The sequence below is a fragment of the Tamandua tetradactyla genome, chromosome 6 (assembly GCF_023851605.1).
Source record: "Tamandua tetradactyla isolate mTamTet1 chromosome 6, mTamTet1.pri, whole genome shotgun sequence".
NCBI lineage: Eukaryota > Metazoa > Chordata > Mammalia > Pilosa > Myrmecophagidae > Tamandua > Tamandua tetradactyla.
The window spans coordinates 72588213-72614866 of record NC_135332.1 but is presented as its reverse complement, the minus strand read 5'-3'; the positions used below and the strand labels follow the sequence as shown (position 1 = coordinate 72614866).

At 45.9% G+C, this 26654-nt stretch overlaps 1 protein-coding gene and 1 long non-coding RNA gene across 5 annotated transcripts in view; one reads left to right on the top strand and one right to left on the bottom strand.

Annotated features, from left to right (window-relative positions):
• Positions 1-11922, top strand: part of LOC143688342 (uncharacterized) — a 51523-nt gene extending 39601 nt beyond the window's left edge. The window contains exons 5-6 of the long non-coding RNA XR_013177958.1: positions 9979-10057; positions 10466-11922. This is a non-coding gene — a long non-coding RNA (uncharacterized LOC143688342). The remainder of the gene's footprint in view (positions 1-9978; positions 10058-10465) is intronic.
• RNF213 (ring finger protein 213) overlaps positions 1-26654 on the bottom strand; it is a 130158-nt gene that overhangs the window by 36067 nt on the left and 67437 nt on the right. For all 4 annotated transcript variants that reach the window (XM_077166168.1, XM_077166170.1, XM_077166169.1 and 1 more), the window contains 14 exons: positions 26238-26378; positions 25956-26120; positions 23233-24385; positions 22305-22498; positions 21943-22098; positions 17215-20808; positions 14993-15129; positions 14489-14584; positions 12811-12929; positions 10485-10604; positions 9849-9988; positions 9321-9468; positions 8901-9039; positions 2693-2884 (listed from right to left, as the gene is read on the bottom strand). In XM_077166168.1, the coding sequence (XP_077022283.1) occupies positions 2693-2884; positions 8901-9039; positions 9321-9468; positions 9849-9988; positions 10485-10604; positions 12811-12929; positions 14489-14584; positions 14993-15129; positions 17215-20808; positions 21943-22098; positions 22305-22498; positions 23233-24385; positions 25956-26120; positions 26238-26378 (6494 nt within the window). The remainder of the gene's footprint in view (positions 1-2692; positions 2885-8900; positions 9040-9320; positions 9469-9848; positions 9989-10484; positions 10605-12810; positions 12930-14488; positions 14585-14992; positions 15130-17214; positions 20809-21942; positions 22099-22304; positions 22499-23232; positions 24386-25955; positions 26121-26237; positions 26379-26654) is intronic.

Below are 26654 nucleotides of genomic sequence, written 5' to 3'. Positions count from 1 at the left end.
AATCAGATCATCTCCATGGATAATGTGATTTAGTCAAGAGTGGTTGTTAAACTATATTAGGTGAGGATATATCTCCACCCATTTGGGTGGGTCTTGATTGGTTTACAGGAGTCCTATAAAAGAGGAAACATTTTGGATAACTGGAGATTCAGAGAGAGCAGAGAATGCTGAAGCACCACGAAACAGAGAGTCCACGAGCCAGTGACCTTTGGAGATGAAGAAGGAAAATGCATCCTGGGGAGCTTCATGAAACTGGAAGCCAGGAGAGAAAGCTAGCAAATGACACTGTGTTCTCCATGTGCCCTTCCAGCTGAGCGAGAAGCTCTGACTGTGTTCACCATGTGCCTTCTCACTTGAGCGAGAAACTCTGAACTTCATCAGCCTTCTTGAACCAAGGTATCTTTCTCTGGATGCCTTAGATTGGACATTTCTATAGACTTGTTGTAATTGGGACATTTTCTCGGCCTTAGAACTGTAAACTAGCAACTCATTAAAGTCCCCCTCTTAAAAAGCCATTCTGTTTCTTGTATATTGCATTCCAGCAGCTGGCAAACTAGAACAAAGGACAAGTCAACAAAAGAAAAAATAGATAAAATGGACTTCATCAAAATTAAAAACTTGTGCAAAAGACATTACCAAGAAAGTGAAAAGACAACCAAAAATATGGGAGAAAATATTTGGAACTCATATACCTGATAAAGGCTTGATATCCAGAATATATAAAGAACTCCTACAACTCAACAATGAAAAGACAAACAACTCAGTTAAAAAATGGGCCAAGCCTCAGTCTCTCTAAGCCCAACTCTGCAAGTGAAATCATTGCCCTCCCCTATGTGGGACATGAATCCAGGGGTGAAAGTCTCCCTGGCGATGTGAGAGATGACTCCCAGGGATGAATCTGGCCCTGGCACTGTAGGATCATCAATTACATCCTGACCAAAAGGGCGAAAAGAAGTATAATTAATAAAGTATCAGTGGCAGAGGGAGTTCAAATAGAGTCAAGAGGCTACTCTGGAGGTTGCTCTTTACAAGCTTCAATTAGACCTCACTACCTATCATAACTTGCCAACCCCCTACCAGGACCATTCCAGCCAATCCTAAAGAATACCTACAGCAATATATAAGATTCCACAACGGTTCCATGCACTAGAGTAACTTTCTAGAAACCTACAACCTCCAGAAGTGTTCCTGGACTAGACAAGTCCTGAAACCTAGAGGCCCACCCTCTCCAGAACACCAGCTAGTTCTACCTCCCTACTCCATATTAGTGACAGACCCTTCCAACATGAAAAAGTTAAAATGGCCAACAGCCCAAACACCCCTAAAGAGTGGGACAGAAAGATCAAAGTTGATGGTTGACAGAGAAGTTGACAGAGAAGATAGAATTTAACAAATGAATATGTTTGCTGAATCATTAAACTGATATCTCTTTTAGTCTCCAGTACCTTAGAGCAACTAGAAGTAAAAACTTAAAATTGTGGCAATGTAACCCATACCAAACTCTGAAATATGTTGCACAACTAATTGTGGTGCTGCGCTTTGAAATTTATTCCTTTTTTGTATATATGTTATTTTTTCACAAAAAAGAGAGGGGAAAAAAGTCGATTGTGGTGAAAAAAAAATATTTAAGCCTTCTAGCCTCCTACATTCTGGAGCAGCTAGAAGAAAAAATCTGAGAGGATCTTATGGTAGCCCATGACAAACTCTAGGATCTGTCCTGTAACTACTTATTGAAGAGTGCTTGAAAACTCTTGCTCTTTTATTTCTTTGCTTTGTATACATGTTATACTATACAATAAAAAAGTTTAAAAAAATGACCAAGGTCTTGAATAGATACTTCCCCCCAAAAAATATACAAATGTGCAAAAAGCACATGAAGAGATGTTTGGCATCACTACCCATTAGGGAAATGCAAATCAAAACCACAATGAGCAAGGATGGCTATTATTTAAAATAACAATGTAACAATTGACAGGATGCCCAGAAACAGAAACCTTTGTACAGTGTTGGTGGAAATGTAAAATGGTGCAGCTGTTGTGGAAAACTGGTGGTTCCTCAGAAAGTGAAATCTAGAATTACCATATGACCCGGCAACCCCACTTCCAGGTCTATTCCCTGAAGGACTGAAAACAGGGATCTGGACAGATAGTTGCATACTCATGTTCATAGTAGCACTATTCACAATCGCCAAAAGGTGGAAGCAATCCAAGTGTCCATCCACAGTTGAGTGGAAAAACAAAATGTGGTCTAAGTATGCAATGGAATATTATTAGACCAAAAAATGGAATGAAGCACTGATTTGGCTATGACATGGATGAAACTTGAAGTCATCACGTTGTGTGAAATAAGCCAGACACAAAAGGACAGATATTGTAGGATTCTACTTACATGAAATACCTAGAATATGCAAACTTATAGGGTCAGAAAGTATGTTACATGTTTCCAAGGGCTGGGGCAGGGGAAGATGGAAAATAGGAGGTTATTGCTTAATGGGTGCAGGGTTTCTGCTTGGCGTGAGGAACAAGTTTTGATAGTGGGTGATGACATGGACGAGTTAATGTCCCTGGATTGTACACATGAAAGCAGTCGAGATAGGAGACCTTGTGTTGTATACATGTTAATGCCAACACAAAAAACAAAGCCTGTTACTATGTTATGATTTTTCCCCATAAAAAGAAAGCCTTCTGCTCACCTTGCATCATTCATCACCAGAGGGATGTTGAGAAGCTTCAAGTCATTGAAAATAAACATCCAAAGACTTCTTGTCCAAGGCGGGCAATCTGGCCTGACAAGTAGCTCAAGGTTGCAATCACGGTCGATGAATGATATTATACTGGCAAGAAGAGGGGTCACGGCATTCTGGATCCGCTTCCAAAGGGAGTGCCTACAGGTGGGAGAGAGGCAGAAATGTGGCATGGTAGGCGGTGGCCACAGTGGGACTTCTGCTGTCCTCTGACCCCAAGTTCCTTCCTGAAGGGTGACAAGACATCTGGTCTACCAAACACCACCAGCTGCCATCATCATTTGGAAGTATTGGATAAGTGACTCACAGACAGAGATGTCCAAGATGAGAGACAAAACTGGAATGGAATGTCATTCTGCATCTAATACACCATAATCTGTTTAGTTTAAAAGGCCAAGGAGTGACTTCCAGGTCAAGATGGCGGCTTAACAATGTGCACGTTTTAGTTCATCCTCCAGAATAACTACTAAATAACCAGAAACAGTACAGAACAGCTCCTGGGCCACATCAGTGACCAGGCACACAGCGTACCCCAGTCTGGACCAGCTGGACCAGCTATGAGCACCCCCCAGAACTGTGAGTTCCCAAAGCTGTGGCGGCCAGAGCCCCTCCCCACAGGCCGCTTCCCAGAGGGGAAAGGAAAGGACTTTACCAGCAGCAGGGACTGGGCACAATCAAACGCCAATTATGGAACTAATTAACAAATTCTGACTACTAAAAATAGGCCCCCAGCTTAGGTGAACCTGATCAAAGCGGAGGTTGCTCATTTTTGCCCCAGTGCCAAGGGGGCAGGACTGACGGAAAAGGGGGGAAAAAAAAAGAAGGAAACAGAAGTTTTTGTGGCTGTGTATCTACAAAGGCTTGACAGCCTCTGGATACAGTGGCAGGACTTTTCAGGCTGCAACTGCCCCAGGCATAGGCAAAAGTGAGCTCTTTTGGGGGCTTATCTGGAGCCTGTGCCTTCCGCTGGGGAGGGGTGAAGCCCCACCCAGGTGGAATCCCTCCATCAAGGAATTCAGACCCCAGGGCTTGGTAATTTGAAGCCATTAAAACCAGCCTACAACCTCTCCTCTGTCTCTACCACGTCCCCAGCAGGCAGAGTCTGCCAAAGTTAAAGGTACTGCATCATCTTATGTTGGTGGGACCTGCAGTCAGACCAGTGCCACATACTGGGCAGGATAAGAAAAACAGAATCCAGAGACTTCACAGGAAAGTCTTTCAACCTGCTGGGTCTCACCCTCAGGGAAAACTGACACAGGTGACTCTTTCCTCCTGATAGGAGGCCAGTTTGGTATGGGAAAATCTGGCTGGGGTCAATAATAGCTAAGTAGACCCTCCTAAGTGTGGGGGAGGAAAGGCACCACACAAACAGGGCAAGAAACAAGAAAACAAGAACTGAAAAATTCTCCTGTGTTAAACAAAACTTAAGCTAAAGGTCCAGATAACGCTGAACAGAATGTCAAAGAACAGATAGACAACAAATTCATCCAGCAAGAAAACCCTAGATAAAAGAAGTGAAAGCAATCTCCAGAATAAACTAATTAAGGTAATTAAATGCCTAGATGCCAGCAAAAAATAACAAATCACACTAGGAAAATTGAAGATATGGCCCAATCAAAGGAACAAACCAACAATTCAAACAACAAACAGGAGTTGAAACAATTAATTCAGAATGTACAAACAGACATGGAAAACCTCATCAAAAACCAAATCAGCGAATTGAGGGAGGATATAAAGAAGGCAAGGAAAGAACAAAAAGAAGAAACTAAAAATCTGAAAAAACAAATCACAGAACTTAATGGGAATGAAAAGCAAGGTAGAAGAGATGAAAAAAACAATGGAAACCTACAATGGTAGATTTCGAGAGACAGAACATAGGATTTCTGAACTGGAGGACGGAACATCTGAAATCCGACAAGAAACAGAAACTATAGGGAAAAAATGGAAAAATATGAGCAGGGATTCAGGGAATTGAAAGACAATATGAAGCACACAAATATACGTGTTGTGGGTGTCCCAGAAGGAGAAGAGAAGGGAAAAGGAGGAGAAAAACTAGTGGAGGAAATTATCACTGAAAATTTCCCAACTCTTATGAAAGACTTAAAGTTACAGATCCACGAAGTGCAGCGTACCCCAAAGAGAACAGATCCAAACAGACATACTCCAAGACATTTAATAATCAGAATGTCAGAGGTCAAAGAGAAAGAGAGGATCTTGAAAGCAGCAAGAGAAAAGCAATCCATCACATACAAGGGAAGTCCAATAAGACTATGCACAGATCTCTCAGCAGAAACCATGGAGGCAAGAAGACAGTGGGATAATATATTTAAATTATTAAAAGAGAAAAACTGCCAACCAAGAATTTTATATCCAGCAAATTGTCCTTCAAAAATGAGGGAGAAATTAAAACATTTTCAGACAAAAAATCACTGAGAGAATTTGTGACTAAGAGACCAGCTCTGCAAGAAATACTAAAGGGAACACTAGAGACAGATATGAAGACAGAAGAGAGAGGTGTGGAGAAGAGTGTAGAAAGGAAGCCTATGAGTAAAGGTAAAAAGAAGGAAAATTAGATATGACATACAAAATCCAGAAGGCAAAATAGTAGAAGAAAGTACTACCCATGCAGTAATAACACTGAATGTTAATGGATTAAACTCTCCAATCAAAAGACATAGTCTGGCAGAATGGATTAAAAAACAGGACCCATCTATATGCTGTCTCTACTCAAAGGACACGAGGCCAAGGACACAAATGGACATTTATACACCAATGTTTATAGCAGCATTATTAACAATTACTGAGAGATGGAAACAGCCAAAATTTCCATCAACAGACAGTTGGCTAAACAAACTGTGACATTTACATAAGATGGAATATTATGCAGCTGTAAGACAGAATAAAGTTATGAAGTATGTAACAACATGAATGGACCTTAAGGACATTATGCTGAGTGTGATTAGCCAAAACCAAAAGGACAAATACTGTATGGTCTCACTGATATGAACTGACATTAGTGAATAAACTTGGACTATTTCCTTGGTAACAGAGACCATCAGGAGATAGAAATAGGGTAAGATATTGGGTAATTGGAGTTGAAGGGATACAGATTGTACAACAGGACTGAATATAAAAACTCAGAAATGGACAGCACAATATTACCTAACTGTAATACAATTATGTTAAAACACTGAATGAAGCTGCATATGAGAATGATAGAGGGAGGAGGGCTGGGGCATAAATGAAATCACAAAGAAAGATAGACGATAAAGATTGAGATGGTGTAATCTAGGAATGCCTAGAGTGTATAATGATAGTGACTAAATGTACAAATTTTAAAAATGTTTTTGCATGAGGAAGAACAAAAGAATGTCATTACTGCAGTGTGCTGAAAATAGATGGTACTTAATATTTAAAAATTTCAACTAATGTGTGAGACTAAAGCAAAAAATGTTTATTTGGTACAAATTTATACTTTGACTAGTGCATCTCCTAATGTAACTTATGTAGATAGTTGATTGAACACCTTAAGTACACGGAACTTTGTATAGGACATGAGATTTTGTTGGTTTGTCCAGGTGATGCCCTGATGAATCCCAGAGTGATTTGATCAGTGAGTGGAAAAGTATTTGCAAAGTCCCCTTCAGGGAATGGTGAGAACGGGGGAAAACTCAACTTCCCCAAGATGAATTCTTGATATTCTCACAAGCAGTGTGGACAACCAAAGCTATAGGCTAGGCCCCCAGTCTTGGGGTTTGTTCATATGAAACTTAACCCCACAGGGGATAGGTCAAGCCTACTTAAAATTAAGCCTAAGAGTCACCCCCAAGAGAACCTCTTTTGTTGCTCAGATGTGGCCTCTCTCTCCAGCCAACACAGCAAGCAGACTCACCCCCCCCCCCACCGCCCCATCTACGTGGGACATGACTACCAGGGGTGTGGATCTTCCTGGCAATGTGGGACAGAAATCCTAGAATGAGCTGAGATTCAGCATCAAGGGATTGAGAAAAACTCTAGAATGAGCTGAGACCCAGCATCAAGGGATTGGGAAAACCTTCTGGACCAAAAGGGGGAAGAGTGAAATGAGACAAAGTGTCAATGGCTGAGAGATTCCAAACAGAGTTGAGAGGTTATCCTGGAGGTTATTCTTATGCATTAAGTAGATATCACCTTGTTATCCAAGATGTAATGGAGAGGATGGAGGGAACTGCCTGACAATGTAGAGCTGTGTTCCAGTAGCCATGTTTCTTGAAGATGATTGTATAATGATACAGTTTTCACAACGTGACTGTGTGATTGTGAAAACCTTGTGTCTAATGCTCCTTTTATCTACCTTGTCAACAGATGAGAGGAACATATGGAATAAAAATAAATAATCGGGGGAACAAATGTTAAAATAGATTTAGTTTGATATGCTAGTGATCAATGAAAGGGATCAGTAAGGGGTATGGCATGTAAAAATTTTTTTTTCTGTTTGTTATATTTTTCTGTTGTCTTTTTATTTCTTTTTCTGAATTGATGCTAATGTTCTGGGAAACGATGATGATGATGAATATGCAACTATGTGATGATATTGTGAATTGCTGAGTATATGTGTTGGGAATGTTTGTGTTTCTTGTAATTTTTTTTTAATTAATAAAAAATTAAAAAAAAAAAAAAGGCCAAGGAGTATTGGCTTTATTTTTGTTATTGAACAATTTCCCAGGACAAGAAGTCTCAGGTTCTATAAATTAGGAAAATAATGATCAAATTCACTTGGAAAAATCAATAAACGTTATTTTAAGAAAAAAGGATCATTTGTGGATAGACTATAATAGAGACCAAAGTAAATATTTTTTTCAGCTCAAGTTAGACAAGAAAGCCCATGCTTATTACAAAAACTAGAATTTTTTTTGTACACTAGATCTGAGTATTTGTTAACTGATTGAATTAATTAACTCAGTATTATATTTTGTTGGTAATTATGCGTTGATATATAGAAATTTAAAAACCCTATGATCCATTTCAAAGTTCTTGAGATAAAGCATAAGAAATCTGTTACTAGGTAATTAATGTTGGGAAGAGAATTACAGACTCTGTTTTTCATTTTTTTGGGTGCATGGTCCGAGAATCGAACCCGGGCCTCCCGCATGAAAGGCGCAGACTCTGTTTTGAAAAGAATACAGAGAAATACTTTTTTTTAAAGTACATACTGCACAAGAACCAGGGGAGAACTTTAAAACGTCTGCTGAGAAAACAAAGCAAGCAATGATCACAGAGATCACTTGAGTTAAGTCAAAAATGATGAATTCTAGTGTACAACACTAGAAAATTGAAAGGTGAAGTCTGGCCAAGGAGAGATATGGGGGAGGGAAGCTGTTGCAGGACTACTGCAAAAACTAGAAGCAGAAAAGTTCTGATGGTAATGAAGCTCCATAAATGTGCTCAGGCTTTCCGCTTAGCAGTGGAGACTTACTGTGCCCCCCGCTCACAAAGGTGGCCCGGCCCACCAGGGGAGGAGGCAAGTCACAGGTGGATAAGGTCACACCTGGAGTGGCCTTGGAGGAGAACCGAACTTTCTTTTAGAGATGAGGAAACTGAGAGCCAGAGTGAAAGCACCACGTGAGAGCTCCCTGCCTGCAGGGTGGCTGAGCTCCAGTCTGGGCCACAATTGCTTCATGAAAGGTGATCAGTGGTCTAGTCCAAAGGGAGTGGTCAGAGCTGGATGGAAAAAGGACGATGGACAATAAATGGGCACTCCTGGGCTCTGTTTTTTGTAGTTCTCATTATTTCCAGCAGTAGGCCTGGGAAAATAATTTCCTCTCCCTCCCCGCATCCATGTGTATCAACATCTTACTTTAACCTATAACAGTATCCCTTTCCATGGCTTATGACATGCTGGTAAATGCTTAACATCCTATAAGAACCTAATTTTTCTTTAGTTTTCTATTAGGAGAAGCTTGTACAGAAAATAGTACAACGGACCCCCATATCTAACAGTTACCTGGATTCATTGTGTGCTCTTTTGAAAATAAGTCAATAAAGCATTGAAACACTCAGACTTTTAGAAGAAGAACCTCACAGCACTGCTCAGGGCTGGGGAGAGGAAGTGAGCCCGGAACTGCACGTCACAGCCGCAGCCTTTAAAAACCACAGCCCGGCTTTCCTGTCTTAGTACCTGAAAGTGCCTGCCTCCTGGAGAGCATCGAGATTGGAGGCTTCCCTCATCACCCACTCCTTCATGTAATGGAGGTAGTTCTCTTCTTGCTTCTTCAAAAGAAAATAGAGGCGTGTCTTGGATACCCGCAAGAAGGAGGCTGTAAAAAGCAGAGTGGGCACCCACTCAGCAGGGCCCCTTGGACATGCAGCCGGAAGCTCTGCAAGGCTTGTCTGAGCCCCTCTACCCATGAGGGAAGTCACTTTTCCTTTGGTAGTCCAATGCAAAACTCTAGACGTGCTCTTCCTGTGCCAGCTGCTTCCATGAGCCACGGCCAGGAGCCTCCCCCCGCCCCACCAGCTTTCCAAGGAATCATCCCCTCTGCAAAAGACAAGCCCACCTTGGGGGTGTAGGCAATACAAGGGGAGGGAGCAGCCATACCCCTGAATTCATCGTCTTCATTTAAGAGGCTGAGAAGAATGGTGACTCTCTGCATGTTGCGTTTAAAACTCTCGTTCTCATCTCTGAGCATCCCCACGGCAGTCTGCACGCAGCTTCTCAGGAGGCTCGTGGTGTCCAGGACCAGCACCTGGTGGGGGCGGGTGGACAACCAGGTCCTTCACGGTGGCCGCTTTCGGATGGGCGAAAGGCAAACTGCTCATGGGCCACCCGCAGGGGTGCGGGAGGTCGGAAGGTAAACTGCCCACCCACCACAGCTGGCTCTGCACTTCTGCCCAATTCCCCTGGGCCCGGCATGAGACAGGTGGAATCCTGGTCAGAGATCAAGGAAGGGAGCAGACCTAACTGAAGACTTCATGAAAAAGTGAGTGCCAGACCTCGGCCTAACAACTGGCCTAGATTCTAGAGCAGAAGGATGAAGGGATCAGACTAACCCCACCAGCCCGTCCACACCTCTTAAGTCCTGAGGGAAACGTGTAAAGACGCAGCTCCCAAGAAACGGCCACTTACATCACTTCTTCCCGCTTTGGCGCTTTCGCTTTCCATCTCCTGAGACCCTGTTTCCATCTCCTCCTCCGCCATGTCCCCCAGCTTGTCCGTCTCCATGTCCACCTCCTCACTGTCGTCTTCTGCCCCATAGCCTCTCTCGACTGCAATGCAAGTCAAACCCACGGCGTCACTCTCCAGGAAAGGTGAGCGAAGCACAAGCAATGCTTCTGGTGAGTTACGCTCTGTGGCTCCCTCTTTGGAAGTGTCCCCCCAGTCCCAGGCTCCAGCCAGGGTTCCCCCATGCCATGCGGCTGGCTGCACGGATCAGCCTCAAATTTGCCCATTCGCCATGCTTCTTTCGTGGAGGGTGCTGGGCTCTGTCAGTGGGTGCAGGAATCCAGGCATATGCCAGAGGTGCTCATCACCAGCCTTAACTGTGGCCATATGGACTGCGAGCTCTCTGCTTATTGTGAGCCAGGTCAGCCAGTGCTTCCTGAGCCCCTGCTACAGGGCCGGAGCTGGGGTTCAGAGGGGACCAAAGCCGGGGGGGAATGGGGTGGGCTCCTCAGTCCCTGCAGCCCACCGCGGCCCACCCGCAAGTGGCTTCTCGCTCACTCCCACTGTCTTGTGCCCCAAAGGCGTGAACCCGTGACTTACGCTCGGCCTTGTCTGCTGGTGCGAACAGCTGGCTGATGGAGATGCCCTGCAGTTTGGTCACATCCGAGGTCATGGCTGTGGCCTTTCGGAGGTCGTCGATGTGCACAGACTGCCACAGGCCTGTGGGACAGGGCATCCAGGACCTTCTGTCACCTCCCTCTCGCTCGGTCTCTGCCCTGAGCAGGGCGTGACAGGCCCCAATGCTTAGGTGCTTAGTTGCACCGAGACTAAACTCTTGAAAATCCTTACCTGAAACCACCCAATCCGCTATTTCTGCTCTGATGAACAGTTTCAATTTTAGGAACAGAAACAATGGACTTAGAAAGCATATCTAAACATGGTTTGTGAGTCTTTTGGTATATTTGTTCCTGTATTTGCTGTATCCTAATTGATAGAGGGGCACAAAACACTGGCAAAGTTTGCCTCATTTTTGCTTATCATAGCATTAAATATAAAAAATATATATAATATAAAATAATATAAAATATACAATTATTAGGGGAAAACTGTTGTGTTCCTATTTCTAGTATACACATTTTCTTATTGAAAAAATATTTGGTGACCCATTTCTAAAAAAAATAAAGAGGGAGAGAGAAATTTGAAGGTAGCATCTCCCCATGAAACATTAATATGTTAATACCCTCCTGATAGTGTTAGGTAAAAGTATCTCCTCTGTCTTATCCATAAAATTGAAGGTGACAAATCAGAGAGAGTAATAAAGTATCTATCTACAAGTTAATAAAGGAAATGTGTGTTGCAGCATCAAGTCCAAAGACGAGTGGTTTTTGCAGGAATCAGTGGTAAGAAACCAACTACATTAAAAAGACTACTGCTTGCCTAGAGTGTATAATAATAGTGAAATGTACAATGTACAAATTTTAAAAATGTTTTGGCATGAGGAAGAACAAAGGAATGTCATTATTGCAGGGTGCTGAAAATAGATGATAATTAATACTTTAAAATGTCACCTTATGTGTGAGACTAAAGCAAAAAATGTTTGTTACAAAATTTAGATTTTGACTAGAGCATTTCCTAATATAACTTATGTAGATAGTTTGATTGAATGTCATAAGTACTTGGAATCTCAGGTAGCACATGAGATTTTGTTGGTTTGTCCAGAGTGATGCCCCGATGAATCCCAGAATGATTTGATCAGTGACTGGAAAAGCATTTGCAAGCCCCCTTCGGGGAATAGTGAGAGCGGGGAGAAATTCAACTTCCCCAAGTTGAATTCTTGATATTCTCACAAGCAGTGTGGACAACCAAAGCTATAGGCTGAGCTCCCAGTCTTGGGGTTTGTTCATATGAAACTTAACCCCACAAAGGATAGGTCAAGTCTACTTAAAATTTAGGCCTAAGAGTCACCCCCAAGAGAGCCTCTTTTGTTGCTCAGATGTGGCCCCTCTCTCCAGCCAACACGACCAGCAGTCTCACCACCCTCCCCCCCTCTCTGCGTGGGACATGACTCTCAGGGGTGTGGACCTTCCTGGCAACGAGGGACAGAGATCCTGGAATGAGCTGAGACTCAGCATCAAGGGACTGAGGAAAACCCTAGAATGAGCTGAGAATTAACATCAAGGGATTGAGAGAACCTTCTCCACCAAAGGGGGAAGAGTGAAATGAGACTAAGTGTCAATGGCTGAGAGATTCCAAACAGAGTCGAGAGGTTATCCTGGAGGTTATTCTTATGTATTAAGTAGATATCACCTTGTTGTTCAAGATGTAGCAGAGAGGCTGGAGGGAACTGCCTGAAAATGTAGAGCTGTGTTCCAGTAGCCATGTTTCTTGATGATGATTGAACAATGATATAGCTTTCACATTGAGACTCTGTGAATGTGAAAACCTTGTGTCTGATGCTCCTTTTAGCTACTATATCAACAGAAGAGTAGAACATATGGAATAAAAATAAATAATAGGGGGAACAAATGTTAAAATAAATTCAGTCTGAAATGCTAGTGGTAAATGAAAGCGAGGGGTAAGGGGTATGGTATGTATAGTCTTTTTTTTCTCTATTATCATTTTATTTCTTTTTCTGTTGTCTTTTTATTTCTTTTTCTAAATCGATGCAAATGTTCTAAGAAATGATGAATATGCAACTATGTGATGATATTAAGAATTACTGATTGTATATGTAGAATGGAATGATATCTTAATGTTTTGTTTGTTAATTTTTTTAATTAATAAAAAAAGTTAAAAAAAAAAAAAAAAGACTATTGCTGAGTCTAGCATTAATAACTTAATTTCAAACCTGTAGGACCGAGGACCAAATTGGCAAGAATACAAACATTATTTACCTACATATGTTCCCTAATATGTCGGTCCTTACCTCCGTGGAATCCTACATAGGAAGTTTCACTCCCCATCCGTGACAGTTTCGTGATGAAATAGACTAAAACACGGTCCTTATTTACTTGCATCTTGTTGATTTCATTTAGAGCAGAATACCTATTAAAAAAAAAAATGAGATCATAAACGAGATCATATACAAAACTAAAGCTGTGAAATGGCTGAATGGTAGCCTCGTAACTGTTGCTTCAAGCTCATACTCACTTGTATTTTGGGCTTTAAATGAATTTCACACGCCCTCACCCCCTCACTCCCATGATCTCGGTCTTTTCTCCAATTGGAGAATGAGTGAAAGTTCTCCTAGGGTATGTGCTGGTTTGAAAGGCTGTATGGACCCTAGAAAGGCCATGTTTTAATCAAAATCCCATTTCATAAAGGTAGAATAATCCCTATTCAATACTGCATGTTTGAAACTGTAATCAGATCATCTCCCTGGAGATGTGATTTGATCAAGTGTGGTTGTTAAACTGGATTAGGCGACGACATGTGTCCACCCATTTGGGTGGGTCTTGATAAATTTCTGGAATCCTATAAAAGAGGAAACATTTTGGAGAATATGGATTCAGAGAGAGCAGAGAATGCTGCAGCACAATGAAGCAAGGAGTCCACGAGCCAGTGACCTTTGGAAATAAAGAAGGAAAATGCCTCCCAGGGAGTTTCATGAAACCGGAAACCAGGAAAGAAAGCTAGCAGATAATGCTGTGTTCACCATGTGCCCTTCCAGCTGAGAGAGAAACTCTGCCTGTGTTCACCATGTGCCTTCTCACTTGAGAGAGAAACCTTGAACTTCATCAGCCTTCTTGAACCAGGGTATCTTTCTCTGGATGCCTTTGACTGGACATTTCTATAGACTTGCTTTAACTGGGACATTGTCTCGGCCTTAGAACTGTAAACTAGCAACCTATTAAATCCCCCTTTTTAAAAGCCATCCCGTTTCTGGTATTTTGCATTTCAGCAGCTAGCAAACTAGAACAGGTACACATGCCTCTCCTTTATTGAAAAGAATCTCTGCCTTCTGAGCCCTGAAGATCTTGCCCTGAAGTTACAAAGGCGAGGCTAGCGGAGCTTTCCACTATAGGAAACAGAGTTCTGGAAACAATGCAATTCCCCTCACACAACCAATGACCAATGCCAGCTCCCACCAGGATCTAATTTGGGTACGAAATGAAGTTCGGCCTCCAAGGTTTAAGAGAGTCAGCAGTACTTTAGCATTCAGTAGTTAGTAGGGACATAGTTCTCTAAGTATCTGATATCCCCTACAAACACTATAAGAACGTTAAATAATTACAGATAAAAGAATTCACACACCGTCATTGTTCTTAAGCATTCCAACAATTCAGACTGTGTCATTCAATATGGGCACTTTCCACAATATGCTTCAAGGATAGTCTTTATATCCTAGTAATATTCCATCATTCACACCGCTTGCATTTTATTATTTTTGTATCGTTATGCCCCTTTCTCTTTTTAGAAAATTAACCTTCTGTTTCTCTGGCTCATGACTGATGGAATGAGAAGGGAGAAGAGTTTATCTTTGTGGACTTATTAAGGTCCCACCTCTATGCTACTTGCAGGGAAGAAATTCCTCAGGTGCACCTGAGCTCCCGAATCAATTGAGTTTCCTGCCTAGTTTCGGAGAAAACTATGAAAAAACGCACTTAGCAGAGGCGATGAGCTGGGCGCTTCGGACCCCATCTTCAAAATCTGTCTGAATAATGAGGATTTTACAGCCGGCTGTTTTAGTTAAGCAGTTTCTGAAAGAAAAAGGCAGTGATCCAAATGAGTTATCTGTCCTAATAAAGGGTCACAAAATCCCCAAAGGGGATGGGGTTATAAAGGCTACATAGGACTGTCTGTCCAGGTGAGACATTCCTCTGTGTGACAAGACAATGCAGGGAAAGGAAAAAAAAATCACAACACATGCTTCCCAGGAGACGGTTTCAGGGAAAGATGGTTAGTACAGGCTCTGAGCTGTGGAAGGGAACGGAGATGAGAGGGACACTTGAAGAATCAAATGACCAACTCTTTTTGGAGTCATGTGACCGCACTGTTCCCAAACCAGTGGTGGCGAGTGGGCTGGGGTCAGTTCCTGTGGGGTAGCCCCCTGACAGCGGGGGGGTGGTGGTGAAGGGAGAGTGGGAACGGCAGGCAGGGGACCTCACCGGACTTCTTTGAGGAATGAGTACTCCGTGTCAAACTGCTGCAGACTCAGCAGGGTGGGCTTCTGGGCCCTGCCCGTTAGCTCTGCTTCCAAAAGTTCGCAGTCATGACTGGTCAGCAGCCTGGAGAAAGTGGTGATCTGTCGAGTTAGGAAACGTAAATTATTTGCTAAGATTCAGGTTCAAGGTTGCCTGTCAGATAGGTTTAGAGCCTAGAAACAGAAAGATATTCAGCAAACACATCTTCCGGGTTTGGTATCAGCAAGGAATCCACACCCAAAGGAGAACTCAAACTAAGGCAGAGCAGAGTAAACGGAACACACAGGGTCTGTTCCTCCTGCTCCTGACATACTCTCGTCTCCTTCCTGGATACCAAAGCCTCCTTCTGCCGTGGTCCCTCCTTGAAGCTCTGTAGATCCCGGGGGGGCCAGGCACAAATGTCATTTCTTCCTTGGAATCGTGCTTCAGACTTTGAGATGGAGGCAGCCCCTGGCCTTCCCCAGCAGCAACTCTCCCCTCCCTCTGGGTCACATTCCATGGTGCAAACTGCAGCGCTCCCAAGGCTTAACCCCAAATCTGTGTCTCTAGGCCTGACCCAAACACTGAGCTCTAGAGTCCTACATCCAACTACATGACGGATGGGTCTTCTTGACTGTTACGGGGGCATCGACACCTGTCCCCACTGGAATTCATCGTCGCCCCTCCCCCCAAACCTGTCGCTTGTTCTGGATCCCCTACTGTGCTGGTTTGAAATGATGCATGTACCATAGAAAAGCCATGTTTTAATCCTAATCCCATTTTGTAAAGGCAGCCATTTCTTCTAATCCCTGTTCAGTACTGTATGTTTGAAATTGTAATTAGACCTGGAGGTGTGATTTAATCAACAGTGGTTGTTAAGTTGTATTAGGTGGAGATGTGTCTGCACCCATTTGGGTAGGTCTTGATTAGTTTAATGGAATCCTATAAAAGAGGAAATGTTTTGGAGAAAGCTAGAGATTTAGAGAGAACAGAGAATGATGTAGCCACGAGAAGCAGAGAGTCCACCAGCCAGCAACCTTTGGAGATGAAGAAGAAAAATGCCTCCCAGGGAGCTTCATGAAACAGGAAGCCAGGAGAGAAAGCTAGCAGATGACGCCATGTTCGCCATGTGCCTTTCCACTCGAGAGAGAAACCCTGAACTTCATCGGCCTTCTTGAACCAAGGTATCTTTTCCTGGATGCCTTTTATTGGACATTTCTATAGACTTATTTTAATTGGGACATTTTTGGCCTTAGAACTGTAAACTAGCAACTTACTAAATTCCTCTTTTTAAAAGCCATTTCATTTCTGGTATATTGCATTCTGGCAGCTAGCAAACTAGGACACCTACCTCGATTAATAAGACCTCCAGACACCCAAGGAAGAATCCCAGGGTCACCCCCTTAACTCCTCCTTCCCCCACAGCCCCTACAAGGAACCCATTCTAAAGCTCTGACAATCTGCATCTTATGTCTCAATTCCATCCCCTCCTCGCCTTTGCCTTCTCTGTCACAGCAATCTTCCTCCTGGTCTTTACATCTGTCATCAAACTTTCTTCTCTCTCCCAGAGTCTGGGACACAACTGGGACACTTCACCACTCTGCACCGTGAAGACAAAGCTCCCAGGATGGCTGACAAGTCACCCCCCAAGAAGTCTCCTAGGCATATCCCAGCCTCGGCTCCCAGTACTGGGTAAGACCCTGGGTGATCCCCTCCTAATTCTCCATACCTTCTCAAACACCCCCACAGCACAGCTTGAGGTCTCTATCCAGGGACAACGTCAGCCAGCCCTTCATCCTACACTGCACTGCTCTTCCTCACCTCTATGCAGAGCATTTGTCACATGCTATTGACACTTGCGCCCAAACCGATCGAGGGCAAGAGCTGTGTCGGTGCATTTCCCACGTCCTCAACTGCCCCTAGCTCAGGACTTGAATATGGCTCTGTGCTTGTTGAAGCAGAGAGTGGATGTGGCGTAACAGTCAGCAGAGGGCAACACCCAGAAACTGACACCCAACACTCAGTTACCCCAGACTTATGTAAATAACCCCAACCTCATGCTTCACAGGGAGGGGAGCTAATCTCAACATACCACTCATGACCGCCATACACTGGCATGAAAAGAATTCTAGAACTTTTTATACCAGGAAGTCAAGGAACCTTAGGCAGAAGAGGCTAAGGGTGCAATCATCAGAAGATATAACCACCTCTGTGAAGATGGCGCGGCATCCCGAATCAGCCACCTGAAGGTGAGCCTGAAGGAAATCCACGAAGGAATCATGGTGCTGCTTGTAAAAGTATTCCTGAGCCAGCGATTGTGCAGCAAAGGAGCCCAGTGTGGAGGCACTCAGCCGGACCACTGCGTCGGGCGTGGCACAGTCCAGTAGCAGTAGCTTGGATTCCTCAGACACCTGGAGGTAGAGTTCATCTGTGAGGTTCCTGGGACCGAGCCTCTCTGTGATCCGCAGCACCGCCGAGGCGCACGCAGCAGAGTGGTAACCAATGAAGACATCGGAAGGACTGTACTTGCGCTTCGCCTTCGCATTTACAAACTTCTCCACCCAGGCCTTGAGTTCTTTCACGATATTCTTCTGCCACCTCTCCAGGACCGTGTTGATATCCAGATAGTGCTTCTCCAGCCGGTTAATGAGGGGGATGGGGAACTGTCTGTACACGACATCCTTCTCTTCGATGACGATCAGGCGGAACCCCGGGTGGACCCGGCACTTGACACGGTGGGTGCCCAGGCCAAGGTCCACGTACTTCTGGCCACCCAGGTAGACGTAGTACTGGTTGAGCGCATCATAGAGACTCTCGTAGAGGTTCTGCAGGTTCAGGAGGACCGCCATCTTGCCAGTTTCCATACAGATCTTCACTCGGTTGATGTTTCTGCAGATCTGGGTGTACTCTTGGTCCTTGGGGAAGCTGGAACCAAAAATAATCTCCGGCTGCTGGTCCTCATTAAAGAACGTCTGCTGGAGAATCTGCAGGGCCATGTAGTTCTTGGTCAGCACAAGTAAGTAGCGGCACTCAGCCTCTTCCAGCTCTCCACCCGACATCTTTGGGTGATCACCGTAAATGTTCTGCTCGATCAACTGGATGGTGCTGACTTCTTCAGAGCACTTTGTCTCGGGCAAGGTAGCCATAAAAATTTCCAATGGACGGATGTCATCTTTGCCACTGAAGTTCCGAAGGATGGCGTGCGCAATCTCTTGCGGGGAAGGCTCCTTATTGGAAGCCTTTGCCATGGCAAAGACCATTTTGATGAGGCTATAGTAGTCCCGGAGCCCAAAGAACTCCTTGTCTTGGCTCTTACAAATGGTTTCATAGGCTTTGGCAAAGGATGCAAAATACCCTTGGATTCTGTCTTTCACCAGCATATCTGAAGCACAAATGCCTCTGGCGCTCTCGATGAGTTCTTTCTCATTGGGACTGCCACGTGACACAAAAATACCCCTGTTCATCTTGGCTGGGTCCAGGGCCCAGTTGGAAATGCCTACAAAGCCGACTACTTTATGGGGGGCAGGATCATCGTCTATGCAGCCATCTTCCAACAGGGGGTGCAGAGTCTTCAGGGGCATTTTGGGAGAGTCTTCTGCCAGTCCAACCTCATCTAACACCACCACGGAGACATATTGCTGCAAGTCCTTGCCCTGTTGAAAGCGGGCACACTGCCTGAAGGTGCTGATGATTCCCTGCGGGGTGGAATGCGGGCTGCACTGGAACGACACGAGGTGGACCTGTTTCAGGTTCTTGAAGAGATCCGAGTAAGCAGCTGGGCCTTGCATGGCATCTGCCACGATGGTCTTGGCAAGAGATTTGGAGCTGCCAGGCTTTCCCACTAGGAAGAGTGGAATTTTAAGCTCAATGCAGATAACCATCATGAAGACGTTTTCCTTCAGTGCCAGGTTCTTGGCAATGGTTTTCCTCAAAGACACACCATTCAGAAAAAGATCCTGTGCGTGAGTTATTTCATCCAGGATAAACTTGCTGCTGTTATAGGGTTCTGGGAAAAACCTGCAAATGGCTCTCAGATATGAATCTTTATTTTCTAAAGAGGCATGATAACATATCCCAATGGCTAGTACCAGTGACCAGAGGACAGGACATCTCTCAAAGTTGTTTTTGCTGACATTTGACTCAGAGAGAAAGGATTCCAGCCTTGACAAGAGCATGTCACTGTGCTCGTAAAACCATTTGAAAACCTTCACACAGCGTTCCACATCCCTAAGGCTGACGAAACTGCACTCGTTTTCCCTTTTTCTCATGAAACTCTGAGAGGCAGAGAGCACTTCTGTGATCAGACAAGTTTCATTTTGGTCCATCTCAATGGAGTCCATCAGTCTCTGGACAATCTGCTGAATATAGAGCTTTTCGGCAATGTTGTTCAGTTGTCCAAAGTCCCACACCAGAGGGATCAGGCTTGGGGGGAGGGCATGGACTCGGTAGACCAGCTGCCGTAGAGGAATGGAGCCAAGCTTGTCTGCTGTCTCCTCTGCTCTTACTCTGTATCCTAAACCAGCCGACTCCAAACGGCAGATCATCTCCTGGGAGTGCTTTCGGTAAGGGTTGCAAGCCGCGATGATATGCAAACCAGAGGCCTTGTCCAGGGGTTCCCCATCCACTGTACCATCACACAGAACCTCTTTGATACAGCTCACAGCTTCTGTTGTGTTGGCTTCATCAAAGAACAGGGTGGTGTCCAACTGATATTGACACTTATTGGAGATGGCAAGGCATTCTGCCCCTATGACTTTGGAGTAGATCATGTTTGCAGTGGTTCCTCCATGGACCTTGACCAGTTTCATGGTTTGGGTAGTGACACAACCACGCCGTAGGTCACTAAGGAATCTAATGAGCCTGGTTTTCCCACAGCCGGTTTCTCCCATGATGATAACAGGAATCCCACACCGGAACCGCATCTCGATAGCGAGGAGCTTAAGCACATTGTCTGTCGTCAGCTCATACGTTTCATCGGGGTCAAAGGCCCACTGGATTCCTAACACCAGGCAGAGTTTCTCCAGCTTCTCGTGTCTGGGCAACCTGTCGAAGTCAACATTGAAGGGCACCTTCTGAAGCAGGAGCCCCTTGTACAGGTCATTGGTCATGATGTCCTTCTTAATAACCCGCCCGGTCACGTGGTTGATGGCATCCATGCCACCGTTCTGATTGGGCCGGAAATGGAAGCCCATGAACGTCATGGATATGCGGTCACTGTTGAAGAAAACGTATGGGTGAGGCTCGGACTCCCACCTCTTCCGGAGAGTAAAAGGAGCCAGGTCTTCCTCAGTCACTCCTTCCATGGGGACATGGTGCTTCCCTGGGCTCTGGTCAGAAATGTCAAGGGTGGGTGTGGCGAAATCTCTCGCCATAAAGATCATGAAGGTGATCACAAAGTTTTTGAAGCCCCTCAGCGTGTCTCCAACAAAATTAGGGTTACAGAAGAGAGAGGCCTCACAGTCTTTGAGCTGACAGTTCAGGAAGCGAGCAAAGTTCTGAAGTTCTGACCAGGATGGGTTGATCACCCCACAGTAAAATAAAAGATGTTGGAGGCATTCCCCTGGGGTGTCTTCAACAGAGCCCTCTTGGTACCAAAACGTGTCTAGGTTTTGTTTCTGATGGAATCGTTTTAAATACTGGTAGGGTCTTTGGAAAGTTTCGCTGCGGAACTCACTCGGGTCCATTCCTGGTTCTCTGTGGTTGGACTCAGGATGCAGACCCATATCCATCACTTCCTTGGGAGGCCTGCACTGGACTTTTGGGAAGACATCAAGAAAACTGAACTGCGGGGCACGTGCATTCTGAAAAGGAGAGGCATGAATAAAATGGTTATGATGACTAAATTTCCTTCTAAAAAATGCTTTTGCATTTTAAACTTCCAAGTGGTCTATGCACCTGTATGAAAAATTGCTTAAAATTTGCAGCTTCTGTAGACTCCCTCTTACATAGGTTATATCTTTCGCACATTAAGGTATGGTGGAAGCTGAGCTGTGGCAGCTGCATTCTCAATTAGGAAATTATTTTCCAACCCAATTTCCTGAAATGACATTTCCCTGTTAAGCATATATGAACAAGTGTGTCATAAAATATAAAATGTATTTTATATACAAACATATATAATATATTCTTATGTATATAATATATTCTTTTTATATAAATATAAAAATATAAAACTCCCTTTTGTTAATTTATATGACAAAAGTCTCCTTCACATCTCAGCTTGCACTAAGAGAAACAGTACTTCTCTTAGCAAGCAAATTTACCACATTCAAAGTACAACTGGGATTTAACTTGGATACAGGGCATAAACTCCAAACCAAGCAAACAAAAAAAAACTAGGCTGTAAGTCAGCAGATGACTATTTGTATTTACTGGAGACATCATTAAACAGTAAGTTTAAAGTTTGATTTTTCTTTACTAAGACACTGCACTTGGCTGTTTCACTAAGGCAAAAGTGGGGAATCACAAAAACTTACCACGCCACTGCACTCCTCTCCACTGCATTGCCCTCTACCCCATGCCACAGGCACTCCTCTCAACTGCACTCCACCTCAGTGCACCCCACTGCACTCTTCTCCAATGCACTGCACTCTGCCTACTGCACTCCACTGCACTCCACCCCACTCCTCTCCAAGGCACTCCACTCTAATGTACTGCACTCCACTGCACTCCTCTCTACTGCACTGCACTCCACTTCAGTCCCTGGCATTCCTCTCCACTGCATTACACTCCACTGCACTTCTCTCCATGGTACTCCATTCTAATGTACTGCACTCTACTTCATTGCACTCCACTGCACTCTTCTCCAGGACACTCCTCTCCACGGTACTCCACTCTAATGCACTGTTCTACATCCATGGCACTGCACTCCAACAGACCTGAATGAATTAAAAATCTGTCCCACAACCATGTGAACAGTGCTCTGCAATACACACCAGCTTTGAAGACCTCTTTGGCAGTACTGCATTCTCTTCCAGGATTTCAATGATATACAAATGGCACTGATTGCGAAGCCACATTTTTCCATTTATATCCATTAAGTATTGTAAAATCAGGAGCTTGAAAAGGAATCCCCAAATTCCAGTCTGTACCTGAAGGCAGAAACGCATGGGTTTTTAAATACTGACACAAAATGAGGACCAGTTTCCCCAACCCAAAGGGCCAACATATTCTGTTGTCTAAGAACGATCCTGACTGCTCATAAGGCAGAAGGAAGAGTCCCAGGGAGGAGGGGGCTCAGGCCATGGGAACTGTGACTTCACCAATCTGGTCACTCACTGACCCATAAGACACTTACAGAAGAGGTCACGTCAAAGTGGAATATCACGGGTCTTTTCTTGTATTTGGCTCGCAGGAAAGGCAGGAGGGAGCCCAGGACTTTGTTTTCATCCACTTGACGATCAATCAGTCGAATAACCTTTAGAGGTACCTCTTCCCCTTTAAACTTCATTTTCAATTTGTGATGCAATCTCTTCACGTAGAGGGATTTTCCTGAAACATCAAAATATGGAAAGGAAATTAGGTCCCGGGGCTGTGGGCAAACAGGGAACATGGAAAGACTGCCTCAGAGTTACTTCCGTAGGTGTGAAAATCAAGCAGATGCACGCAACAGCCACACACTGGTGCAACCTGACACCGGGTTAAAGGTGCCTGTGAACCCTCCAGCTTCCCAGCTGCTACCTACGCACTGCCCTTGCCCAGTCTCTAGCAGTGATTTAAGTAAAATTCACGTAAAGCAGCACAAGCAATCCGGGGGGTTGGGGGGTTGGGGGGTGGGGTGAGGGGAGCCATTTTTCTTCAGAAGAACAGACTATTGCTACCAGATTAAAGTCAGTAGTAACAGAAATGGCTGTTTCTTTCCAGAGCTTCGGTGGTGCACATGACTGCATACCTTCTCACCAGAAGCAAGGGGGGGCCTCGTGGCGGTAAATGAAGGGAAGGCCAGGAGGGGTTTTAATAACACCTCTTTCCGCTCTTGCAATCCACGTCAACCCCGAAGAGGCCAGCAGAGTGAAAAAAAAAGAGCAAATGCAAAATGCAGGGTCTCTTGCTCCATGGGGGTGGGGGTGGGGGAGCAGGTGGAGACGGTGTCCCATGCTGGCACTGCCCAAGCTGATGAGTAAGGTGAGTCACCCCCTCTCCCCCACCCTCTGTCTCTCCACCTGCAGAGGGGCATAACCACACAGGGTGGCCAGGCGGCCTCTGAACCTGAGCTCCCTCCTTACCCACACCGGCTCTCTCCGACGACACGACCCCAACACACATGCTGTCCCCGAACACAGCCGCGGCCGACTGGGTCTGCCGAGGGACCTGGAAGTGGCTCGCCAGGTAGCGCTGGATGGCATCGAGTGGCTCCTGGGGGGTGACGAGCACCTTGAACTGGCTGAAGGCCGAGGGGAGGTAGCAGTGCTCCCGCTCGCTGTCGCACAGCAGCACGAGCCTGTAGTCCTCCGGGTGGGGCTGCAGGCACAGGCTGTGGAAGAGGCCCTCCACCCGGCAGGCCACGTCGTAGCTCAGCTGGTCGGCGTACAGCAGGCTGTAGACCCTGCGCCCCGGGCGGCCCGGGGTGAGGCAGCGGCGCAGGAGCAGCGCCACCTCCTCGAATGCCGTGGTGGGGGTGCAGAGCAGCACCTCGTCGTAGGTGGGCAGGGGCTGGTCCGGCACCTGCATGTAGAGGGCCAGGGCGGCCGGCAGCACCTGGGCGTGGCTGCAGACCACCAGGTTGGGTCGGCCCGCCTGCAGGCCCCGGGGGAGCCGTCGCTCCACGGGAGGCCCCCCCAGGCGGGCCAGGTGCGCCAGGCAGCGGCCGAGGGCATCCAGGTCCAGGCAGGAGGGCAGGAAGGTGCCCATGCACTCCATGGACTGCTCCATGATCACCCTCAGCTTGTTCATCAGGCCGGACTCGGCAAACAGCAGCAGCGGAAGCTCCGCCATCACCGTTGTCTCCCGGCGGCGGGCCTCCCCGCCAGACCCCCTGCGGGCCTCCAGCAGGTCGCTCGGGGTGCAGTCGCCCTTGATGAAGGACAGCATGATCAGGGCCGCCTCGCTGGGGCTTGGCTTCGGGAGCTCCGTGCTCAGGTAGACCAGCTGCTCGGCGGTGTAGAAGTTGAGGTAGAAGTGCTCCCTCCGCTTCTCGACCACGAATCGCTGCCACTCCTCCAGAAAACGCTCCATCTGCCGGCAGAGGGCTTCCAGCAGCGGCGCCACCGGCCCACTCCCACTCAGCTGGTCCACCGGCTCCAGACCGAAGTCCATGTGGATGGACGGGACCCTCTGGGGACAGCAGTACACCTCTGTCACCCAGGTCCTGAACAGCATGTTCCCGGCCAAGTAGAGGTTAATGAAGGACTGGACAAGCCTCTGCATGTTGCAAAACACCTGTGGGAAAAGGAACCAGGAGGGGGACGTCACAGAGCAGGATGAGGTGGACAATAAGGGGTTGCGATTCGAAGGACTTGGGTTCGTTTCTTGCCCCTGGTTCGCTGTGTGACCTTGGGCAAATGACCTTTTGTTTGTCACCAAAGTCCTGCCTTCCCCGATAATATAATCGGCCTCATTGGAGGGCTCTCTACTTTAGCAGGCAATAAGTTGCAAAGAGAAAGGATCTCTTTTGTAAAGCCCAAATGAATGTGAAAGAATTTAAAACATCAAGAGACTCTGACATACAAGCCTACTTAAAATTAGGCCTAAGAGTCACCCCCAAAAGAGCCTCTTTTGTTGCTCAGATGTGTCCTCTCTCTCCAGCTAACACAACAAGCACACTCACTGCCCTCCCCCGTCTACGTGGGACATGACTCCCAGGGGTGTGGACCTTCTTGGCAACGTGGGACCGAAATCCTGGAATGAGCTGAGACTCAGCATCAAGGGATTGAGAAAAACCCTAGACTGAGCTGAGACTCAGAATCAAGGGATTGAGAAAACCTTCTTGACCAAAAGGGGAAAGAGGGAAATGAGACAAAGTGTCAATGGCTGAGCGATTCCAAACAGAGTCAAGAAGTTATCCTGGAGGTTATTCTTACACATTAAGTAGATATCATCTTGTTATTCAAAATGTAATGGAGAGGCTGGAGGGAACTGCCTGAAAATGTAGAGCTGTGTTCCAGTAGCCATATTTCTTGAGGACGACTGAATAATGATGTAGCTTTCACAATGTGACTGTGTGATTGTGAAAACCTTGTGTCTGATGCTCCTTTAATCTACCTTATCAACAGACAAGTAGAACATATGGAATAAAAATAAATAATGAGGGAACAAATGTTAAAATAAATTTAATTTGAAATGCTAGTGATCAATGAAAGGGAGGGGTAAGGGGTATGGTATGTATAGTTTTTTTCTTCTGTTTTTGTTTTATTTCTTTTTCTGAATTGATGCAAATGTTCCAAGAAATGATCATGAAGATGAATATGCAACTATGTGATGATATTGTGAATTACTGATTATATATGTAGAATGGAATGATCAAAATAGGAATGTTTGTGTTTGTGTTTTTTTGCATTTAAAAAAATAAACAAAAAAAGAAGAAAAAAGAGACTGACATAAACTCATGTCTTTATCAATAAGGTTACTTTTGATTTTGGTGAAGGAAGGCATCTAAATCTTCAGGTGTGTCAGATACCTGCTAATTCACAGAGTAAGTGAGGCAGTTAAAGCATCTCTCTAAGCACCCCCTACTGCGTCCCCTCCTCTTCAGTGTCATGCACAGCTCATTCTATGAGGCCCAAGAAGAATCCGGGGGCCATCATACCTTCGACTTCTCTCCCCACATCAGGAATTTGGTTTCAGACATCCTGCAAACTCACTAGCTTGACACTACAGTGATTTGGCCATGGGACGATGCTCACCAATTACATTCAGACCAGAGCCATTTCTAGCTTCCCAAGCAGCTCAGCCACGGGGGGTTTCTGGCCCCACACGCGCGTTCGGCTCCGACGCAGCTATGAATCCTCACCTCGGAAAATGTCTCCACTTCGACATGGTTCTGCTCTTTCTTGCCAGACATCAGCATCAGCTTGTTTAGAAGCTCTTTCAGCTCTTCTAGAGAATACTCCCGCCTCTCTTCACGGCCGCCATGGCTCTCAGGAAGCAGCAGACGAAGAACCGTGTCTTGGCAGATCTGGGGCAAGAGCGCAAGTTCAGATGCCGGTTTCTGGCAGGTGAACCCTCACCCGCCCACACCCCACTTCCACTGGGCAAACCCCCATCACGGCCCTGCCCGTCCGGGGACGCTCACCCTCTGGTCCTTCATGGGGGCCTTGATGACGTAGATGCCTCTGCTGTTGATGGCGGTGGCCAGGGACAGGGACGACAGCTCCACGGACCCGTGGCTCTCCTTCACTGTTTTCAACCACTCTAGGTTCCTGGCAGAATCACACTGTCGGGGCAGAACGGGGGACATGGACCTGCCGTCCATGACCCCCTCCTTCTCCTCCTCCTGCAGCATCTCCCCCACTTTCTCAGGGCTCCCACCTGCCCTTCTCCGGGGGTCACCCTGTGCCACCACGGCGCCAGGTGCTGCTCCACCGTGCTACATTCTACCCGGGCACCTGTGCCTCTGTGCACCTGCATCCCTAAGAGGCGACTCCCCAGCCTCCACCTCCATCTCATGCACTGGCCAGCAGCGCAAGGCACTCAGCGACGAGGAGGTGGG